At 41.0% G+C, this 24,621-nt stretch overlaps 1 protein-coding gene across 1 annotated transcript in view; it reads left to right on the top strand.

Annotated features, from left to right (window-relative positions):
* The first annotated feature begins 646 nt into the window (after positions 1-646).
* LOC5577047 overlaps positions 647-24,621 on the top strand; it is a 30,987-nt gene continuing 7,012 nt past the window's right edge. Inside the window, exons 1-3 of the mRNA XM_021839144.1 lie at positions 647-762; positions 826-2,144; positions 20,648-21,409. Of these exons, the coding sequence (XP_021694836.1) occupies positions 745-762; positions 826-2,144; positions 20,648-21,409 (2,099 nt within the window). The 5' untranslated portion in view covers positions 647-744. The remainder of the gene's footprint in view (positions 763-825; positions 2,145-20,647; positions 21,410-24,621) is intronic.

Below are 24,621 nucleotides of genomic sequence, written 5' to 3' on the forward strand. Positions count from 1 at the left end.
ACTAGTAGTCGTGTTGCGATCACAGCGAAATATTGTGTAATCGGAGGACAGTTCCGAGATACTTATATCTGATCGGAGCCACGTTTCGGTAAGAACAACAATGTCGTACTCACAGCTTGATAATCGCAGATTCAGTTTGGTTCTTTTAGTTCGTAAGCCCCTTACATTTTGGTAGTAGTTACAGTCAGTGGTGGAAAGAATCATGCCGTTTACGCAAAATGAACCAATATTAAAGCGAAGTATGCACTTCAACAGAAAAGGAATCGCCTCTTTGTTACCCATATTGCACATAAAAAAGCACTTTTGTGATCAGAAATATTTTAATAATTTTTCTCCATTTAAGTTTTCGCCTGGATGAAAAGCTACGCTAGAGATGCGCACAGTCATCAACCATCATCATCGCGAAAACTGACGACGATGATTGAAAAATCCCAGGTCTCCTGTCATTTGACTAGCTTCGTAAAATGGCTCATTGGATTATATTCATGATATTATTATTTTTGCGGGCGGCTGATTTTAATTGTTTCGGCGAGTTTGCAAGTTCGACCTGTCCCGCATATCCTTTTGCCATTGCTGCCAACCTTCCGAACAGTGCTTTTAAAAATAAAACAAAAATATTTTTATTTACCGTTTTTATTTCCAAACAAAAGTGACGGTTGGCGCTAGCGCCAGAAAAAGCAGTTTTTAATTTGAAGGAAATTTAAGAATTTTAATCCAAATTTCTACAGCAATTTGACTATTAAAATGTTGTTCATCGAAAGCGTAAGTTTATCTACCCCTTCGATTTGAAATTGACTCAAAAAATCTATTCTTTCCAACCTTCAGCTAACGGTCAGCGGCATCCCGGGTCTGGACGACCACACGCTTCGCCTCCGGCCCGGTTTGAATCTGTTCCCCATCCGGCGGCCGCAACCTTCTTACGTCATCCGTTTCCTCACCTGGTTCCTCAATCACTCGGAGGCATCGGACTTACAGCTGGAGATGGCCTTCGGGAGGGAATCCTATTTGGAGATCCGTATCCGTTCCGATCAGCCTCAGTATGCGTTTTGGGTGCTGAGCGGTAAGAAGCAACGGAACAACAGCCGGGACCAGAAGCTGATCAGCTTGCGACGGGTGCTGTCCAAGCCGCACACGGTTTCGGTGGAAGGCGGAAGATCGCTGCTTGAGTTCGAGACGTTCCGCCAGGAGATGCAACAGCTGGGATTAAGATTTGGGACGGTGAAGTTCCCAATGCTGAATGTGGTCCGCGGGGAAGATCTGGACCGGTGGATCAAATCGGCCCGAAAGCTGTGGGAGATTGTGCACGACGTGTTCCAGGTGGACGTGTTCAGCCGGATGCAGACCGTGGACCAGGACAGGAAGGGATTCTGCCGGCAGAAGATGGACATTGCCCTGTCGGCGGATTACCAGGACAGGATAGACGAGCTGCAGGCACGGATCGATGGGAGCAAAACGTTCCGGAAGATGGTGCTGACGGTGGACATGAATGCGGCCATGGTGGCCCAAAGGGAGGTCAAGGCTTATGAAGTTGCATGTAGGGATTGCGAGGGACAGTTGATGGAAGCGGTGTCCCAGGCGGAAGTTCTGGACGAGAAGCGGAAGAAGCTTGAAGATCGCTTGGATGAACTGGAGAGTGTCGTACCGGATGTTCGCGAACTGCTGGCCGTGGATTTGGATGGCGAATGTGAGGAAGAGGAGCGCTGCTTGGCCCTCCATCAATCGGAGGAACAAACCATTGAGACAGTCGATAATATGTACCGTAACATTGAGGATTTGGTTCGGAAGATGCAAGACTCAGTCGAAGGCATGCTCGGTCGCATCGGCAAATGGCTTCAAGCATGTCGGAAAGTCGCTGAGTTGGAAGTGGAAATTGAAATCAATGAGAATTGTATGCATGCCGCTCTACTTCCATCAGAGATTCGAGAGAATTCATTACAAGAATTCCAAAAATCCCTAGAAGCCTACCTGGAGACATCCCGAACGCGTTTGAAGCAGTTGTCGAATGAAACTGAACTGCTGAACCTGACTGTGTTAGCGCACCGGCAAGTCCTCAAAACCGGAAGAATGGGAAGAGAACGAGCTGTTCAAATTGAGCACGGCGAGGATTCCATCGATGAGTGGAGTGGGACCTTCAAAAAGCTTACGTAAGTAGCTATCTGAAAAATCGTTGCATTGGGTTCTATTCACAATTTCCTTTATTGACCGGTAGATCGGGAATGAGGCTTTACAAAGGTTTACAATCATTATTAGCTGTAGGTATCCAGCTTTTTACGCTAGCCATACTATAAAATATTTGACAGAATCTGACCACCACCACTGAACTGAAACTCGAAAATAAATCCTTAGTAACCCATTTTTCACTGAAATAATTTTCATTGCTTTTCTGTCACTCAAACTAAAATCTAAACTTCCGATTTGCATAGACAATTCTTTAATCGCTTAATAATAATTCCCTTTTTTAGGCTTCATCTAGAGCTGCAGGCTAAATCATTGATACAATCTAGTACGGTACAACACTTCCGGAAATCAAATGAAAACCAGTCAAAGGATTGTTGTCTTGAAAATTGAATGAAGTTTTGGTGAAAAATGAGATCTCTGCTACTGTGCAATTTACGTCTATACCGAATCTATACCTATTTCGACAAGTTGGTCTAAATATGAACGAGGGATGTATTCTATACTAAAAGCACTAATAGAAGGACTATTTTTAGAGACTTAGTCAGTATTTCAATGTAGGTCTTTAAAAAGTATGTTTTTAATGAAAGTTCTCTAAAGTTTCTTATTTAAGCAAAATGGTTTCTCAAGTTTCTTCTTCTATTTTCATCTTATAGTTAATCCTGGTGTAAGAGATTCCTTTGAGACATTTTCATAGCTTATCCCTCACAGATTTCTCAAGAAAAAACTTAAGGATTTTCCCAGAGATTTGTTCAGGAATATATACAGAAACTTCTTCAGGGATTGAAACGAAACTGTGGAAGCAAGCAATGGACGACGAATATCGAGCTCAGATCGAGAACAACACGTGGGAGCTGGTCGAGCTTCCTCCGGGCCGAAAAGCGATCGGCTGCAAGTGGATCTTCAAACCGAAGGAGGAAGAAAGAGGAAACATCGTGCGGCACAAAGCAAGACTGGTTGCACAAGGGTTCAACCAGAAATACGGCGTGGACTTCGACGAGGTCCTCGCACCAGTTGCTAAGCAGGTGACCCTCAGGACGCTACTCACGGTGGCAAGCCGTCGTCAGATGTTTGTGAAGCACATGGACGTCAAAACCGCATACCTTCATGGGAAGTTGGATGAAACCATCTACATGAGGCAACCGGAAGGATACTCCATGGGAGGGCCGAAAACAGTATGCTTACCGAAGCGAAGCATATACGGGCTCAAGCAATCCGCACGTGTGTGGAATCAGAGCATCGATGCAGTTTTGCGGCAAATGGGATTCAACCCATCATCGGCAAATCCCTGTCTGTACGTGCGGAGGAAAGGAAACAGTTACGCGTACGTTCTACTCTATGTCGACGACATGTTAGTCGTTTGCAGGACAGAGGAGGAGTTCAAGGCTATTCACCAGGCGTTGAGGCAACATTTCAACGTGACAGCACTAGGAGATGTTAAACATTTCCTAGGAATCGAAATCGAGAGTACATCCTGAAGCTCGCAGAACGGTTCGGTCTGGAAAACGCCAAGCCTTCGAAAATACCCTTGGATCTTGGCTACCTGCAGCAGAAGGAGGAGGAGCATGAACTACGTTGGCCGAACAACACTCAATACCTGAGTCTCATCGGCGGTCTGCTGTATGTAGCAGTTAATACTCGGCCTGACATAGCTGTGAGCGTTTCCATTCTGGCTCAAAAATCAAGCTGCCCGACACAACTGGACTGGCACGAGGCCAAGAGAGTGCTCAGGTACTTGAAATCGACTAGTAATCACAAATTGATTCTAGGATCCACAGCTGACGGGCTTGAGATGTAGGGGAATTAGGGGCATAATGGACACGTTAAGCAAATGTTCATTTTAAGACCATATAATGGCAATGTTTTTAATTTACCCCCGTTTAGTTTTCAAGTTTGATGTTAGTACGACGTGCTACATTCATTCATGACGATAAAAATTATATAATATGTCAGAAAAGCGAGATAGAAAATTGGGTAGAAAACAAGGCTGGTAAAAAGGTATCGGGGCGAAATGAACACTTGTATGAAATTTAGTGATTCCAATAAGGTACCGTGGGGCAAGTGGGTAATGGAATTCGCATAGTTGAGATTCTTCAAATTCTAGAGACTTTAAATTGAAACAAATGAGGTCGTGTATATTTTTTAGCTTGACTCCCACCAAATATAAGCAGCATGCTGAAATTGATTTTTATGAAAAATTAAAGAAAAAAATACAGAAAAAGTTTTTGAAAAATGTCTTCTTACTTTTCACTTGCCCCAAAAGTGGGGCAAGTGAAAAGTTTACTGTTTTGAATAATAAATTCAAAAACAAACAGTTATATTCACGATTTCTATTAGCTTTAACATTTGTTAAGGCTTCCCAATGAACAATAACATAAGTAACATGTAAACAAATAAAATGTTATTCTATTCACTTAAATTTCCTTCTGTTCAGTTATGTTAGTTGAAATGATTCGACACCATTATAACTGCAACATTTCCAATGCTAGTTCTTACATTATAGGACAGCAATTGCATTTCTGCTCTGTAAAATTTCCACCGCTCGTTATTTGTTTTTGAGAAAGTCGGATATGACGTCGGATAACTCTTCGGGAGAAATCAAACGGAATGCTTCAATAACGTATTTAGAATCTTTTTTATGTGGATAGACCTATACCCCATTTTTATGTTTTGAACTAGCTTTACATAGACATTCCACGAGATTTCCGTGTGTTATCTAATATTGCAACTTTTCAGTCAACGTCTTCCTTTTAATTGGCTGCCCGAAGTAGACATATTAATATTGTAATGTTTTGCAACATCTTTTAGAGAAGTTCCATGATTTCTAATAGCTTTTAACGCTTGAGTATAGAGTTTCTTGAATTATCAGCACGTTATGTTTTTCTATGATAATTGCGAACCATGCTTACTTATGGCTACATAAAGAGAAAACACAAATTCAATCTCTAATGATAAACTTTTCACTTGCCCCACCTGATAAGAAAATTGACGGTGTTTAAATTTAGTTATTTTTAGGTCTACGTCGAATTAATTCTAAAACTTTTTTTATTGCAGTTTGAAACTGTCACAGAGGACAACTAAGAAGCGGTACAGAAAATTATTTTCCGCAACTTTTTTCCACTGAAAATATTAAAAAAAGATTGTACGCCGCCTACTTGTTACGGAGTAACAGTTGACAGGTTAACAATTGTTTGCTCTATTATGCAATAATGGCTGAAACAACTCAGAAATCTCTTACCTATCGTAATGTTCTCAATGGCTTCAAAGGTTTACGCATGAGTTTAAAACGTTAATTCACATGTTCAGTAAAATATATCGATTGTTTTCACTTACCCCATTTACCCACTTGCCCCGCGGTACCTTATATTAAATGACTGTCAATCGTTCCAATAAGTAAAAGGACTCTTCCTCAATCATAATAGCTAAAAAGAACCTTTGTGGGCTTGTTATTTTGCTCAAAAATTAGATTCTTACGCGGCCTTGCTTATTCTTCTTCTTCTTGGCATTAACGTCCTCACTGGGACAGAGCCTGCTTCTCAGCTTAGTGTTCTTATGAGCACTTCCACAGTTATTAACTGAGAGCTTTCTTTGTCAATGTTGCCATTTTCGCATTCGTATCTCGTGTGGCAAGTACGATGATACTCAATGCCCAGGGAAGTCAAGGAACATTCCTTTACGAAAAGATCCTGGACCGACCGGGAATCGAACCCAGACACCTTCAGCATGGCTTTGCTTTGTAGCCGCGGACTCTAACCACTCGGTTAAAGAAGGCCTTGCTTATATGCCAATTTAAAACGGGACCCTAACGAAAAGCGGAAACACGAGAGGCGGAATCACAAAAGGCTGAAACTCAAAAGGCAGGCGCTCTTAGAAGTGTAACGAAAGGCGGAAAATAACATAAGGCATAATTTTAAAAGGCGGAATCAGTGAAAAACTCTATTTAAGACTCAGTTGTATATTTATATCAAAGTTTATTTATTAATTCAGTTTTACATGTTTTTGTACAATGAATCATTTTAGTTTCGCTTTGTTTTTGCAGCTAGACAAAGTGCCATTCCTTCTACAAAATCCCTGTTGTTGACAACAGCAGCGCTGGAACATCGCTTGAATATGTTCTGATCCATTTCGGCGTTGTCAGCATCTCCAAGCGGGCCCAGATCTCCTTTCAAGATGCACAGAATTTTGCCTTCTGTTTCATGCTGTTCCTTTCTCAACTCGTCTACTAGCCTATGCATACCTAGGTGATTGTTTCCTACCAACGTAGACCATCTTCTATGCCACGCTTTAAGAAAATTGGTGGACCGTGGAATACCTTCCATGACTGGTTTGAAGTTGGACCATAGGCTTGGGTGAAATAGTAAAATAGGCAATACTGGCTTAAGTTCTTCGTAGGCGTCTGTTATCCGTTCAGCCGGCAGGAAAGTGAGAGCTTGCAGTTTTTTTTTATTGCCGTAAAAATGGTTACATCATTTGAGTAATCATTCTTCAGACCAAAACTATTTAGCTGGCGTATTGGCTTTGGACGAAATGAAAATAACACCCAAAGCATTCAGCTTCGGGAAACACATCTCTCACCGAATTCATGATAGCTTTTTCGTAATCCATTAAAACGTACCTCGGTTTTAACAGCATGCTACTCTTAGCGCAAATATCCAAAAGTGCCTCGAAAGCTTCCGTATAGATCTCTTGTGTCTTAGAACGCAGCAAAACAAACACAAGTGGTAGGATTCTTCGATTTGTTCCTTGGCCTACAGGAGCATGGATAGAGAAGAGTTGAGCAAACTGCTGCGGTGCAGTAGCAAAAGTCCCATCGACCAGCCAGAACTCGGCTGTTTGAGGTCGCTGAAGATTTTGAAACGTCGCGAAAATCAAAATTTTCGACTGGGCATCCGCAGCTTCCGTTAAAAGAAAAGGTTGTCCATCGATGGTTTTCTTCAACTCCTCGGGAATGAACGGCTCTCCTCCATCGTTATCAGCCTCATAATTCCTTCTTAGTTCTTTCTGACGGGCCCTATGAACTACCATTTTTGAGCGAATTTTTTGGCACGTGTTTGAAGAACTTGTGGGTTATTCGATGCCACTTCACGCACAATCCTTGAAGGGATATCAGTAGAGTCACCAGATTTCTTTTTAAGTTGACTTCTGTAGTCCCTTTCAAAAGAATCCAGAGGGTTAGGCTCATGCACGTGTTCCTTTTTTGACAGGATTTTGTGGATTCCGTCATTCAGTACAGAAACCACGCGTCCCTTGCACTGCCCTTCAGTTTGCTTACCATGCTTACGTTGAGCACATTCCCAATAGCTTTTACCGTTTTTCTGAAAAATATAAGATAAAAATCGGTAAGTAACGTTGCAGAGAAAGTATCAACTAAAAATACATACCTTCTTATGTGAATTGTACAGATATCCATCAACGTATAGCATCTCTTTATTCTTTTGAGAATAAACTATTTTCACTACACTCTGCGCTTCTTCTTCGGAAAACCCGAAAAAATCTGATTCGCTGGAACTCATCGTACTAGTGATCTATTAAGCTTGACGATAAAACGGTAAAAGGACTGACCACAAGGATCGAGTGCCTTTTATAGCAATCACCACATGAAAAAACAGTTGCTAAGCAACTTGAAGTTGTTTACTATCAATCAACAAGTAATCGAAGTTTATTTATTAGCAACGTAAGTTTTTCCGTAGCCACCTATTTTCTTGTAAAGTGCAAAATAATCATAGGAGACTATTTTTTCACTTCATACCAAATCGATGTAAGGGAAGACGGAATAATATGCGCCCCGTAAGGAAAAACTAAATTTTATATATTATATTATCTTTATTATCGAGACTTTCAGCCTGTGGTTGGTTCGTCTCCAAATTTTAATAGTGAATTTGAAATTGTATGAAATAACCGAATTTGACAAAATATACCTCTTATCTCTGGGATAATGTGGTGATGCATTTTACTCCATTGACGCTTTTTGTACCTAGTTTCCATACCATGTGGATTGGAACTGTTAGAATATTACAAATCCTTCTAGTCGACTTTGGAATATAGCTTAAGACAAGCTAGCTAGATAATTAATTTGAACAAGGTGAATATGAGCAAAGATTAATCGAATTTTATCCATAATACTTCTTTAACGACTTTCAATGAATGATGAACATAGTCAATTTTTAGGGGACATTAATTTTATTATGAATTTTTCCTTCTTTTAATCATCGGTCATTCTTTCATGAATTATTAGGCGCCATGTGCAACTAAAGAGCCAGTAAAAATCGTCCCTTCTTTAAAAGATGTGCTGTTCTTTCGTGTAATATTGCTGCAACAATATTGGAATTCGAGCTGATAGGGCTAATGGTATTCGGGCTTATGTTATTCGGCACAATGCACCTAAATGCCTGGCAACATAAACCGCATGTATACGAAGCCAACGCCAACCTGTATCTACAAATTTATTAAGATTCATTGGAGACACAAAGTTACCATTCCCATAAAAAAACAATCAGTAGAATCACATAAGGCTAATTAAAACTTTTAAAGACTTTTTGAACCAGCAGAGCAAACGACCGACCGTTTGCTCTGCTGGTTCAAAAAGTCCGCCTAATTTTAATTAGCCTTATGTGATTCCGCCTTTCGTGTTTCCGCCTAACGTAAGACACCCCATAATAGCTATAAAAAGAACCTTTGTTGGCTTGTTATTTTGCTCAAAAATTAGATTCTTCCACGGCCTTGCTTATATGCCAACTTAAAACTGAGAAAAACTTTAATTCAAATTTGGAAGGACAATTGAAGCAAAAAATAAACTTTTATACCGTCAAACATTTCAAATGCATTACAGATTTCATGCAGTGTATTAACTTTTGATGAAGTATCCATATTCTCAAATATTGAGGGTGTGTCCATTTCGCCCCGTATGTTCATTATGCCCCTAATCCCCCTACGCAGATGCCGATTGGGCTGGCAACCATCGCGATAGGAAGTCCAATTCCGGTTTCCTAATACGACTGGGAGGTGGCGTCGTCAGTTGGGCATCAAGGAAACAAACTTGTGTGGCGCTGTCATCAACGGAGGCGGAGCTCGTTGCCTTAACCGAGGCGTGCCAAGAGCTCAGCTGGCTCAAGAAGCTGATGATCGATCTAGGTGTCAACGTTTCTTCGACAGTTACCACATTCGACGACAACCAAAGCTGCATTCGTCTGGTCGAAAACGGCAAGATAGAGAAGAGGTCGAAGCATATAGCCACGAAATACTTCTTTGTTCGTGATCTTCAAGAGCAGCAGCAAATCATTCTGAAGTATTGTCCTACCGAGTTCATGTTGGCTGATATACTGACGAAACCGCTGCAGCATCTACGATTGAAGACATTAAGGGATAAGTTAGGAGTATTGAACTATATTGTCGAGGAGGAGTGTCGGAAGTAATGCGACAATTAGTATTCATAGTAGGCTATGATAAACTGTATATAGAAAGTAGAAATATTTTTTTTCATTCTTGTTCCAACTGCCAACTAAAGTAGTTTGGTATCTGGCTCTCACCACATTTTACCAAAGGGAATTTCTCTGAAATTCGCTCAGGTATCAGATTTTGCCGTCTCCAAGAGCATGGCCATTCGTAGCAACTGCTTTCAGCACAGCCTCCCGTATCGGTATACATGGAGATCACCACAGCAGACGGAATCACAAATCGACCACGTGGCGCTAACATTGACTCTGATTACTATCCAGTGATGGTAAACTGCGCCCAAAACTATCCGTCATCAACACAGTGTACGGTATCGACGCCCGTCCCGGTATAACCTAGCGTGACTGGCATAACCGAACGTCGCCACCGCATTCGTGCAGCATCTCGAAGTAGCGTTGCCGGAAGAAGGTGAGCTTGAGGAAGCCTCTCTTGAAGACTGCTGGAGTACCTACCATAAAAGCAGCCATCAACAACGCAGCAGAGAGCACCGTCAGGTACGTGGAAAGAAGGACATGTAACGATTGGTTCGACGGAAATTGCAAGCAGGTTGTGAAGGAGAAGGATGCAGCAAGGAACGCGACAAAACTTGGAGCGATATGAAAGCAAACGAAAGCAGCAAACCCGTGTATTCCAGGATAAAAAGCGCCGCCTGGAAGAAGCAGAAGAAATGGAGCAGCTGCATCGTTCACAGGAAACGCTAAAGTTCTACAAAAAGCTTAACGCATCCAGAAAAGGCATCGTGCTGCGAGCCGAAATGTGTAGGGATAAGGATGGAAGCATCTTGACGGATGGACGTGAGGTGATTGAAAGGTGGAAACAGCACTACGATGAACACCTGAATGGTACAGAGAACACATGCGCAGAGGGTCACGACCAGGAGGAAGAGACTATGTCAGAGCGGCAGATGAAGGAAACCAATCTGTTCCCTCACTAAGGGAAGTTAAGGATGCCATCAACCATCTCAAGAACAACAAGGCAGCTGGTAAGGATGATATTGGAGCTGAACTCAACAAAATTGACCCGGAGAGGTTGGCGACCTGTCTGCACCTGCTGATTATCAGAATCTGGGAAACGGAATAGCTGTCGGAGGAGTGGAAGCAAGGGGTCATATGCCCCATCTACAAGATGGGCGACGAACTGGAATGTAAAAACTATCGTGAGATCACTATCCTGAAAGTCGCATACAAATGCCGTGAATACCAAGTCCCAACGCATCACCTGCCAAAGTAACACCAAGCATTATAACTTTGCCCGTATTCTACTGCATATCAACAATACTGATGCGACATTGCCTCTATTCGACAAATTACAAGAGCTGTCAAGCAAAAGAGCATTAACGCTACATGACAAATGTATCAATGCACTAATATTACTTTATGAATTGCTTGATTGCTTTATAAACATTATTGCATCAGTTCGACTATATCAGGGCCTTTTTCCACTTTTAAACTACTCTAATGGTAGGCTTACGGCAATGCAGCTGCTTTATATAAGCAATGATATAATGCTCTATGGTTACTTGGGTGTTCATCGATTCTAAAGCACCTTATGATAGCATCGACCGCGAAGAGCTATGGAAAATTATGGATGAGAACAGCTTTCCCAGGAAGCTCACAAGATTAATAAGAGCAACGATGGACGGTGTGCAGAATAGAGTGAAGATTTCGGGCTTGAATGTCGGATCTGTAGCCTCTGGCATCGTCGTGTTGACCATGCAAATCAACAAGCATTGAACACTCATTAAACATGAAATAGCCACGGATATTGCAAGGAAGCTTGAAACAATTGGTTTTTGCAACACATGCGTAACGGCCAAGAAGTGCCGGAAGAAATCATTCGATAGTATGCGAGAACATGCCAAACGTTCGCTGGAACGAGACGTGTGTGGCCCAGCGGCGTAGGACGAATCGCGGTACTTCGTTTCGTTCATAGATGACTTGACGCATTTCGCAGTAATCTATTCAATCAAGCGCAAATCTGAGGTATACCGAAGGTTCAAGGAGTATGAATCGATGACTATAACTCAATGGTAGACAAAGAAAAACTGTTCAATCGTTACCGTCGTCGGAAACGGACGCAAGTTATTGTGTTCCCGCTTGATCGGTTCCTTTATTGTTAGAAGAGTTTCCATGCGCGCTTCGTTTCACGGTCGTTAACTGTTGCTACATCTCTAGTGGTTGATTTTTGTGCTGTAGAAACAACATGAGTGAAACAGTAATCAATACCGTACAGTTTCACTTTCCGACGGGTAGTCCACCAATGAGAATATATATCAAGGTGTGGAAGTCGATGCTATGGCTATGTATTAGTAAAGAGAAAAAAACGTAAACAAAAATAACTACGTCACTAATTTACACGGCTTCTTATGGGAGCTCACTGGCTTGTAGCTGTTAAACATTTTGCACCGTACATGGAAGTCACGCATACTAAATGTGTTTTCCACACCTCGGTATATACTTTTTTTTTTTAATTTCTTTATTAGTATCATTCCAAACATTACATTCATTTCTTATATCTAGGTGTTCTGTGTTATTTGACAACACTATCATCCTAATTTGGTAAAACAAATTTAAGATTTAATTAACATTTTGTTAACAACATATTACATTTCATTTGCCGTAGCAGTTCAGTTTTTTTTTTACAGGTGAGTTGATTTCACCTGCTTATAAGAGAAAAAAAAAGTTTTTAATATACTTAACCTAACTTAACCTAAACATATAACGCATTAATCGTGGCAATAGAAGATTGTAACGATTTTTGCCTGAAATTATTAATGATTGTATTTGACATTTGTTCCAATGTTTCAACATTGGATATTCTATGTAACTCATTGGTACTATACCAGGGAGGAAGCCTCAGAATCATTTTCAAAATTTTATTTTGAATTCTCTGCAGAGCTTTCTTCCTGGTATTACAACAGCTAGTCCATATTGGTACAGCATACAACATGGCTGGCCTGAAAATTTGTTTGAATATCAACAACTTGTTCTTAAGACAAAGTTTTGATTTTCTATTAATAAGGGGATAGAGACATTTTACATATTTATTACATTTGGCTTGAATGCCCTCAATGTGATTTTCGAAAGTTAAATTCTTATCTAGCATGAGCCCTAGATACTTAACTTCATCTGACCAATTTATTGGAACCCCTCTCATCGTGACAACATGTCTACTTGAAGGTTTCAAATAAAAAGCTTTTGGTTTATGTGGGAATATTATTAGTTGAGTTTTGGAAGCATTAGGAGAAATCTTCCATTTTTGCAAGTATGAAGAAAAAATATCCAAACTTTTTTGCAATCGACTACAGATGACACGAAGGCTTCGTCCTTTGGCGGAGAGGCCTGTGTCATCCGCAAACAAAGATTTTTGACATCCCTGAGGTAGCTCAGGTAAGTCAGATGTGAAAATATTGTATAATATTGGTCCCAAAATGCTGCCTTGAGGAACACCAGCTCTTACAGGAAGTCTTTCAGATCTGGAGTTCTGATAATTAACCTGAAGTGTTCGATTTGACAGATAACTTTGAATTATTCTAACAATGTATGTTGGAAAATTAAAGTTTTTTAATTTTACGATCAAACCTTCATGCCAAACACTGTCAAATGCTTTTTCTATGTCTAGAAGAGCAAGACCAGTAGAATAGCCTTCAGATTTGTTGGAACGGATCAAATTTGTTACACGTAAAAGTTGATGAGTGGTCGAATGTCCATGGCGGAATCCGAACTGTTCATTGGCAAAAATTGAATTTTCGTTGATGTGGGCCATCATTCTGTTCAAAATAACCTTTTCAAAAAGTTTACTGATGGAGGAAAGCAAACTGATTGGACGATAGCTAGAAGCTTCTGCAGGATTTTTGTCTGGTTTTAAAATTGGAACAACCTTAGCATTTTTCCATTTGTCAGGAAAATATGCTAATAGAAAACATTTGTTAAATATATCAACTAAAAATGATAAGCTACTTTCTGGAAGTTTCTTGATGAGGATGTAGAAAATTCCATCATCGCCAGGAGCTTTCATGTTTTTGAATTTTTTAATAATAGTTCTCACTTCTTCCAAATCAGTCTCCCAGGCATTTTCGAAAACGTTCTCTTGATTGAGAATATTTTCGAACTCCTGAGTAACTTGATTTTCAATTGGACTAGTAAGTCCTAAATTAAAATTGTGCGCACTTTCAAACTGCATAGCAAGTTTTTGAGCTTTTTCGCAATTAGTTAGTAATAATTTATTTTCCTCTTTCAATGCCGGTATTGGCTTTTGAGGTTTTTTCAAGATTTTCGATAATTTCCAAAAGGGCTTAGAGCCAGGGTCCAATTGAGAAATTTTATTTTCAAAATTTTTGTTTCTTAATTGAGCAAAACGTTTCTTGATTTCTTTCTGCAAATCCTGCCATATAATTTTCATAGCAGGATCGCGAGTGCGTTGAAATTGCCTTCTCCTCACGTTTTTAAGACGGATCAAGAGTTTAAGATCATCGTCTATAATCATGGATTCAAATTTTACTTCACATTTAGGAATTGCAATGCTCCGGGCTTCAACAATGGAATTTGTTAAAGTTTCAAGAGCATTGTCAATATCAAGTTTAGTTTCTAAAGAAATGTTAACATCAAGATTGGAGTCAACATACGTTTTATATATATTCCAGTCGGCTCGTAAATAATTGAAAGTGAAGCTGATAGGATTGAGAATCGCTTCTTGGGATATTTGAAATGTAACAGGGACATGATCAGAATCAAAATCAGCATGAGTAATCAGTTGGCTACAAAGATGACTAGAGTCGGTTAAGACCAAATCAATCGTAGATGGATTTCTAGAAGAGGAAAAACATGTGGGGCTATCAGGGTATTGAATTGAGAAATATCCTGAAGAGCACTCATCAAATAAAATTCTGCCGTTGGAATTACTTTGAGAATTATTCCATGACCGATGTTTGGCATTAAAGTCACCAATGACAAAAAATTTTGACTTATTGCGAGTCAATTTACGCAAGTCAGTTTGGAGCAAATTAACTTGCTGCCCAGAGCATTGAAAAGGCAAATAGGCAGCTATGAAAGTATATTTACCAAACTGTGTTTCAACAGAAACACCTAAAGTTTCAAAAACTTTAGTTTCAAATGATGAAAACAGTTGATGTTTTATACGCCTATGAATGATGATTGCAACTCCCCCACATGCCCCATCAAGTCGATCATTACGATAAACAAAAAAGTTAGGATCTCTTTTGAGTTTAGATCCAGGTTTCAAATACGTTTCGGTAAAAACTGCTATATGCACGTTATTAACCGTAAGAAAATTAAACAGCTCGTCCTCTTTACCATTCAGAGAACGAGCATTCCAATTTAAAATATTTAAATTATTATTTGGATCCATTAGAAAAACGTAATCCAATAACAATTTGATTTGTAAATTTTACACCTACTTGGACTGCTTCAGTCATAGTGGTGGCTTTGAACATTGCATCAATCATTAGATTCAATTGTTCAGTTAGAAAATTAAAATCAGAGGCAGACATGTCATGTGATTTCCCATTGGAATTTCCGGTAGACGAAGAAGCGGAGTTACCTGTGGCGGTAGGGTTTTTTCCATTTGATTTGAAACAAGTAGAATGGGTACCCATGGATCGAACAGGGGAGGAGTTCGAATTTCCTGCTACGATATCGGCAAAGGATTTACCGTGGGTAGATACATTCGAAATTGACAGATTCGAACGGCTACCCGACGGATTAAAATTAGTTTGTGAATGAGCATGATTATGATCTTCCTGATGGGTATGATTCATGATCAAGCGATCGTTAACTGAAAAATGAGCATTGTTCGATACTCTACCAGGCAAATTCCGGAAACGACCGTTATCGTAACGGATATTATCTTTCATCTGCCTGGCACGAGCCTCAATGACCTTTTTGCGTGAAGGACAATTCCAAAAATTGGACTTATGGTTAGCCCCGCAATTACAACATATGAATTTGGTGGTATCTTCCTTCACTGGACAGACGTCTTTGGCGTGAGAAGAACCTCCGCAAATCATGCATTTAGCATCCATGCGACAATTTTTTGTACCATGACCCCACTTTTGGCACCGACGGCACTGAGTGGGGTTCTGGTAATTTCCTCCAGGTTTCTGGAAATGTTCCCATGTCACACGGACATCAAACAAAAGTTTTGCTTTTTCTAAAGCTTTAATATTATTTAGTTCTTTTTTGTTAAAGTGAACTAAATAAAATTCTTGAGAAAGCCCTTTCCGAACAATGCCAGATTGGGTTCTCTTTTTCATAATGATTACTTGGACTGGGGAAAATCCAAGTAAATCATTTATTCCATTTTTGATCTCTTCAGGTGATTTATAGTCACTTGAGAGACCTTTCAAGACGACTTTGAACAAACGTTCAGTTTTGTCGTCATAAGTAAAAAATTTGTGCTTCTTCTCTTCAAGATGTTTGAGAAGAAGCTCACGATATTTAAGAGTTTCCGGCAAAACGCGACAGTCTCCTTTCTTTGCGATTTGGAAGGAAATCTTGATTCCCCTAATGGAGTTCAAGATCTCCTGCCTAAATCCCCCAAATTCGGAACAACTGACCACGATAGGCGGCACTCTTTGCTTCCTCACTTGAATCAAAGAGCCTGGGCTAGAGGCTGCTTCGATTTGGTGTTCGGAAAATTTGTCTAGAGCATCGAACTGATTGCTCATTTCGATACAATTATTTATTTCACCGTTGGAAGAAAGTTCGCATTCCGGGGAAGCGTCCTTTCTTCCATTCTTGCCACGTGTAGTGACAGTTTTAAAACCCACTTTTTTGGAAGGAAGTAGTGAATTCAGAGATTCACCCTTCCTTTTGTTTGTTGTTGATACCATGTTTAATTAATAAACGAAAGAAGACGTGACCTTCGAAAGGTTTTTTCCCAAGACGGTGTCCAAGAAGGATTACCACCGCTAGCTTTCGCCAACGGGTCCAACGAAAAATCGAAGGCACGGGTCCAAACAAGGATCGTAAAGGGATCAATAGTAGAAAAAAAAGTACTGAAAAGTACTGTTTTAGTAGCACTGAAAAGTACCGTTTTTAATTTTAGCACTGAAAAGTACTGTTTTTGTAGCACTGAAAAGTACTGTTTTATTGCTTTAGGTAGTTTTTGAGAAAACTTCCAAGAGCAGAGAGAATTCGTGTACGCACAGCACGAAGGTACGATGCGCACTGCCTCGGTATATATTCTCATTGGTAGTCCACAACTATCATGGGTGGAAGTGGCAACCTTCCTAAAGCAGCTGGATACGGACTTGATGTCAATGGAAACCGCGTATAAAACAGCACAAACCCGTTGGCTGTTCATCAAATTCATGTCCAAAGAGGCTATGACGGAATCGCAGCGCAAAAATGCGGATCCACGGCGTTTATGCGAACGGAAAATCAGTACCAGTGAGGATGTCGACCGCGGGTGCAAATATGCAATACGTCCGTGTGTTTGATTTGCCACCTGAACTCCCGGACGATAATTTGTCGCTGGTGCTCGGACAGTTTGGTACGATTGAGCAGTGGCGATTCCCTAGCCTCAAATCTACCTATTGCACGAATAGAAATTCTTGAATTTCAGCAACAAATTTGCATCTATTGAGAAGAGATTTGTTAGAAATGACGATTTCAATAATTAACTGTTTGTTTTATAATTTAGTTCTGCCGCATTAACCATTTTTAGATTCGTAGAACAGTTAAAAAGTGAGGTTACGAGTCGCCTCTGCGATTGAGCATGTGGTACGAGAAAAGTTTCCGCCGGACCTGGGCCTCAATCACATGTACACAGGAGTGCGTGTACACTTCACTAGGCGCCATACTTGGTTGCTATCCATCAAACGCAGCTCGTCACGAACAGCCGCCAACCAACAGTTTCAATCATTACGTCCATCGATCTCATCTTAGAAAGACGGCGGATCGGAATTTCCAGCAGCAGAGATTACTCTGAATCCAGTTAGACGTGCTTATTCTGCGCGGCGTATGAGTCGAGACGAGTCGCTCTCAGTTCGAGTGGCGTGAGACTACTAATGTTAATCAAATGGGAGCGAGTCGGCAATTGTCACCTCATTCGACTCGTCTCACCTCACACGCCGCGGAGAATAAGCATGAATGTGCCTTTCGCAAGAAGTATTGAAAAAGTTTTGAAGCACTTTGGTATGGATGATTGCAATCCAAGAGAAACTTCGATGGAGAAGGGGCTACAGCTAACAAGAATCAATACCGGAATGGTTGACGAACCGTATCGTGAAAATCTTGGAAATTCAATGTACAAGATATATTAATGTATTGATGTCAACTCGACCGGACGTTTGTTCCCCAGTAAGATAACAAGGACGCTTTCAGCAACAATCAGAACAGGAACAATGGCTGAATTTGCTGATGCGGGCTTGACGACGGATACAGTGGATACAAATCGGTGAGTGGATTCTTGTTCCAGGTAAATGGCAATGCGGTTTCCTGGTCAAGCAAAAAGCAAACAACTGTGGCCACCTTGTCCAGTGGAGCCGAGTATGTATATATATAGCGTTGAGCGCAGGTGTGGCGGAAACGATTTGGATATCTGGACTCTTAAACGATGTTGGAGTAAAAATAACGAACCGATGACCATTGTAACCGTTCGTAAAACTTTACTAGAGATTATTAGCAAACTCGGTGACTTAAGCGCCACTCTCAATGAGAGACCACCAGTCGTGTTCAGATTTGCCCGACGTTCAGAGACTTTTTCTCTCTGGGAGAGTTTTGAAGGGTTCTTGGTAAACAACTCTAGAAAATCAAACGCAAGAATGACCTTTACTCCACCACAGCCTTAAAGTTTTAGGGAATTCAGAAGAGGTTGCTTACTCAAATGAGCTAATAAAACGGAACGAAACGTAATGTAAGTTAGCGAGTAGTTTTATTTAAAGCATAGTTAAACGTAACGGAAAACGTAACTAATCTTTCTTCAAAAACTGTTTATTTTAGGAAACGATTCTTCATTCATTCGGGTTGGACTAGCAAAAACCGTACGGAATGGAAAAGAGCAAACATGGCCATGTAAATAAGCTCTTCACGTACCTGCGCAGGATTTTGGCGTTGACTCGATGATGGCTCGTTGACGGGAAACGAAATGTCGACTCCGCAGACTCGATGGGATGGCGACGATCGACCTCGGCGATGGCGGAAACGAAATGGCGACCACCGGCGTGTTCGTGCTGCAAATTGGCGGGCAGCGAAGAATTAACCTGCGTGCAAAATGGCCGAAGTATCGTTGCGGAGGGAGTGGCGGCTGGAACGGAAGCTTCCGATTTCGAACTGTTCACGAGAGTAAGACGGCGATTTCGCCGAGTAATACTCGGGACGATCCGCTCCTGCCAATAGGAATACACGAACCCAGCGACCCGGCTTCGCGTACCTGTCCGCTAATCCGAGCGGGGAGTAATGCAGCCCTATCTTTGGGTTAGGATCGAGGTTCGCGGCGTGTAATTAGCGTCACGCTTCTACGAACCGAACTCTCGGAAATTGGTGCACTAGTAGTAATGTAATGGGACCTTACCTTCGGTAATTGGCGACCGAAGGAGAAAAACTCGCTACAGAAGAGTTTTAGCGACTTCACTCACGTCTCCGTTTAGCTACCTAATTAAAAGGCGGGCCTTTGCACTGCACACGGGTCTGAACGATGAACGGACTTCCAGAATTCTCGACGAACGGACCACCAAAAATCACGATTCGGCGGTGACGGATGCCGAATGCTGACGTAAAATATAGCCGTACGGAAAAAGCGCAGAGCACTGCATGTCCAACGCGAAATCACATTAGTTTTAAGTTTTCAATCTTATAATTAAACATAATTACCTTTTTCCGTATTGAAATAAAATAAATAAACACTTTTGTGCAGAATCGCGAATTATTCACGGACCTACAGAAATACACAAAACGTTTAACACAGCTTATTACTTTAACTTACTCACTAACTTTTACCTTAATATTCAACTTTTCTTGCACCAGAATTAACTTAAAATATTTGAATTTGCCTGAACTGAACGTAACTTGATCACTCGACTCGCGCACTTCTGTTTTCCAGCCAACTTCGTAGCGAAATGAACGAGTTGAAGAAATTCTTGCGCCAAGAAACTGCCTATTCTGACCGTCCAACTATTCAAATAAAAAGCAACTATTATAGAAAATCGCGCCAACTACTTTTGCATGGCGTGTGGTAGGTATGGCGACAAATCTGAATTACGCCTGTAGTCCGCCAAATTGTGTACATGGCGCTTTGTGAAGCTTTCACCAATTCGTAATGGCAAACGCAATCCATATATGCTTAGGCTACATGGATCGCTGCATTTTACGAATGCAAACAAAATATTTTTATTCAATGCTAAAAAAACTAAAATCCTTTTTTGTTTTATTTTTTTTTGTTTATTTATTTATTCTAAACTAAAAAGAACGTAAAACGTTACACCATTTATGAGGACACCGAGTGAATTTTTACCAGATATTTTAACGAAGGCGTTGGACGATTTGAAGATCTACGACGATTTTGAAAAGAGAAAACTGCTGTTTTCAGTTTTGACATTTGCTAGATTTTTACTTGGGCCTTATTATCAATATTACGTCCTCACTGAGACAGGAAATAAATACAGTGAAACGAGCAGAAATAATTGTAATGTTACGAGTACTACTTGTCGCAATATAAAAAAAACAATCTTAGAAACATCCTTTAAGAAATGTCTGCCCTGATTATTTGAAAAATCCTGAATTAATATCTTTTCTCCTGGTTTCTGATCGGCTACTTTTTGTTTTCTTGCTTTCTGTGTAGACTATTTTTGGATCTTGTTTGGTCTCTTTTACATCTTTTTAGTTTCTTGTTAGTTTCAGGCGTAAGGTCTCTTAAAGTTCCTATTTTTAAGAAACTTCATTGGTAGCGACCAACTCAGGAAAATTAATCATTTACAAGTGGGTCTAAATTAAAACGAGGATTTTTTTTCTAGATTTATCAGTATTCTAAAGTCAAATCTCATCAATTTTCTTCATTCCAGTCAAACGAAACTGCTGACGGTATTCCTCCAGACGGAAGTTCGTCAGAAATCGGCCCAACTATTGCAGCACATCCCCGAGGATCTGTCGCTGGAATCCGTCCAAGGCATGGCATCTATTCAGCACTTCCTCCACAACTCCATCGACCACGCCTTGAAGCAAAACTTCATCGGCTTCGTTTGGCAGCATTTAAAATTCAAAGAATCCGCCCTCGCGGCAAAGGTGGCGGCTTTGGCGTTGCCACATCTATCCCATCTGTTCGATGTGGCCGTTTTCAAAGAACACGATCCGATGACCGATTTAATCAATCAGCTTTCGTCCAGATACTCGTACAATGTGCTCCCGGTGGATGTCTTTACGTATTCGAAAACCCCATTTAAAGTCCCATCACGCGTTCATCCGTTATCCAGCTTGCTGCTCGAGAGCCCCTTGAAGAAAGTTCTGACCCAACTCATGGACAAATTTTACTACACAAACGCTCCTTTTGCCAACATTGCCGGGGACCTTGATGAAGAAATAATACTGATCTGTGCTCATGATGATGACGAGATCGTTATCGGAGGTGATGGTATCGTTGCCGGCGGTTGGACACGGAACGCCGAACGTACGCTGGAAAAGCTGTCGGAAGCCGTATCGCTGCAGGTTGAGATTTTCCGGCTCAAGTCCGAACTCGGGAAGCAGTGTAAGATCGTTCCGAAACTGAGGGAATGCTTGGAGCAAACATGGGACGCCATTGAGCAGCTGCGCGAGGATGCTTTTGATCGGTAAGTGAATGATATGTACACTAGAGTGATGCAAATTTTTAAATTTTTGCTCCCCTATGCTTAAACGGTGTCAATAATGAAGAAAATCATTCTCCCAAAATTTGAAGTGATTTGGAAGAAATTTGACTGTGCACACGCCATATGAAGTTTATATGGAGATTACTATGGGAAACGCCAATCTTTTGTGTTCAGCTCTCTATCTCATCGTCATAATATTTTATGGGAAACTGAACAACTCCTCTCATGTCAAATTCTTCCAGCTACAACTTTGCCGAAGACCACATTTTGACTGGACCTCAGGAAAAATTGGTATTTATCATCATAAAGTGGGTTTGCCTTCAGTAAGCTTCATCAACTATTCGGCAGGCAACAGTGGTGCTCCTGGCGAGAAGAATAGATCAAAGTAATCCAGGCTACTATGTTCTACAGCAAAACAGCAGTGTTGTTCTGAATGTAATTGAATGATCATCTCAGCATGGTTTAGACTTTGGAATCAAGAATAACAAATTATCCCTACGTCCCAACAAAATGTGGTATTCGGCAAAATTGTAGCTAGGAAGATTTTACATGGGAAGAGTGTGTACACCTTTACATATATTATTATGACGAGCAGATAGAGGACTAAACACAAAAGGTTTGCCTTTTCCATAGTAATTTCCATATAAACTTCAAATGGCGTGTGCACAGCCTAATTTTTTCCGAATCACTTCAAATTTTGGGAGAATGATTTTCTTCATTATTGCCACCGTTTAAGCATAGGGGGGCAAAAATTTCAAAATTTGCATCAGTCTAATGTACACATACTAGTGCTTTTTGGAGGAGGTATTCTGGTGCTCACCATGTCAAGGCTATTTCAGGCGCGAACGTTAATGTTCAACCCTATTCTAGTTTTCTAGTTAATAACCACTGTGGAACAGCAAATGTTCAACTTATACTAAGCTTGCGGATTTGCAAAGATAACTATAAGATCATGGACACGACTTCTACTTAATACCTTACCTTGATACCTTGATGGCTACAGAGTAGCGTCACGCCATTGCCGGGCGTATTGTAGAGCTCCATCTTCGTCGGTCTTGGGCGAAACTTCTCCAGTTGCCCCGAACGTGTAGGGTCGCCTTTCTTCCGACATTCGCACTAAGTGACCAGTCCACTGAAGTCTGCCGTATTTTACACGATTGCTAATATTCGCATCTTTGTACACTTGATACAACTCGTGATTCATGCGTCTGCGCCACACACCATTTTCGAGTTTCCCACCGAGTATTGTCTGCAGCACTTTACGCTCAAAACACCGAGAGCTTTCCGGTCTGACTCTTTCAACGTCCACGCTTCGTGCCCGTAGAGAGCCACCGGAAGAATCAATGTTTTATACAGGGCGAATTTTGTTTCCGTTTGCAAGCTGCGGGTCCTAAGCTGGTTACGTAGTCCGTAAAAGGCCCTATTCGCAGCCGCAACACGTTTTTTCACTTCGCGGGAAACGACGTTGTCACATGTCACAAGTGTTCCAAGATAAACAAATTCTTCAACAACTTCAAACACATCCCCATCAAACACTACCTCAGCACCTACACCACCGTGCCTGACTCTATCTCTACCTGCAACCATGTACTTCGTTTTGGTAGAATTTATAGTCAGGCCTATCCTCGCTGTCTCCCTCTTCAGAGGCACGAAGGCCTCTTCCACTGACCTGCGATCAATTCCAATTAGGTCTATATCGTCCGCAAAGCCAAGGAGCATGTGCGACCTTGTGATAATAGTGCCATTTCTCTGCACGCCAGATCTCCTAATAGCACCTTCCAGTGCAATGTTGAACAGTAAATTCGAAAGAGCGTCTCCCTGCTTCAATCCGTCTAACGCCACGAACGAGGTTGACACCTCGTCTGCGATCCGAACACTTGATTTCGAACCATCCAGCGTAGCACGTATCAGCCGAATTAGTTTCGCCGGAAAACCATTTTCAGACTTTATCTGCCAAAGCTCATTTCTTTTCACTGAGTCGTACGCCGCCTTGAAATCAATAAACAGATGGTGAGTCTGCAAGTTATACTCCCGGAATTTGTCTAGGATCAGGGACGAAAAAAATCATGCTCACTATACTCAATTCACTGAATTTATGCCACCATCAAAGTAGCCGCACCACCACCAATATGATTGTACCAATGAAGATGGCACAAAAGTAGATGGGCAAAACAAACAACGATGCCCGTATGTCGTTGGTGTTTTTGATTATCAGAAGCAGAAGAGTGTCAGTTTTAGCAAATTGATTATCAATGAGGTTCAAATTAATTAAAAAATATGCTGATATACGGGTAATGAAGCATCCGATGCACGGAATGGAATATATTGACGCGTCTTTAGTGTGTCTCGTGCAAAAATTACAACTTCCCGAAGCGGAATGTAAAAAAGTCAAGCTGTTTAGAATGAATATCATTTTTTGTTTCCGATTATCAAAAAGCGGTTGAGTAGCAGCAGATTAAAAGGAAACTGACAATCTTACGCAAGCGCTTTGCCAATCTTTGTTGTGTTGTCAAGGTAAGGATAAAAACAAATGAAAATCAACGAAGATTCTACCCAGCAAGTATCAATGTAGGCGAGGGTAGATTGAGTATTTTCGTCCCTGTCTAGGATCATTCGCAAGCTAAACATCTGGTCCGTTGTCGAACGGCCCTTACGAAAATCAGCTTGGTATTCGCCGACGAAGGACTCCTCGAGCGGTCGCAGTCTGTTAAACAGGATGCGCGACAGAATTTTTGTTGGTAATCATAGTAATGATGGATACTCACAAGGAGAAACCTGCAGCGTTCTCTGGTAATAAACAGAAGATACGAAGGTTTACTGGTAAATGCAACCGTTGCCACAAGAAAGGACATATGGCTAAAGATTGTCGAGTGAAGATTCAAGCTGAAGCCAATGTAGCCAGTGGAGGTAAAGCTGTGGCCTTCATGGTCGGTCGGAATGTTTCAACAGAAGCTGTTCGAAGAAAAGTTGTGTTCAAACTTGATTCGGGAGCCAGTGATCACCTCGTCAATGAAAAGAATTGCTTCAAGAAACTCGTGAAATTAGGTCAGCCGATTGTAATTAACGTTGCGAAGGAAAATGAATCAATTCAAGCTTGGCATAAAGGTAGCATCACTGGAGTCAACAGCTTGGGAGTTCAAGTTACCATCAATGATGTGCTGTACGTACCAGATCTGAGAGCAAACCTTCTTTCT

The sequence above is a fragment of the Aedes aegypti genome, chromosome 1, assembly GCF_002204515.2.
Source record: "Aedes aegypti strain LVP_AGWG chromosome 1, AaegL5.0 Primary Assembly, whole genome shotgun sequence".
In the NCBI taxonomy this organism is placed as follows: Eukaryota; Metazoa; Arthropoda; class Insecta; order Diptera; family Culicidae; genus Aedes; species Aedes aegypti.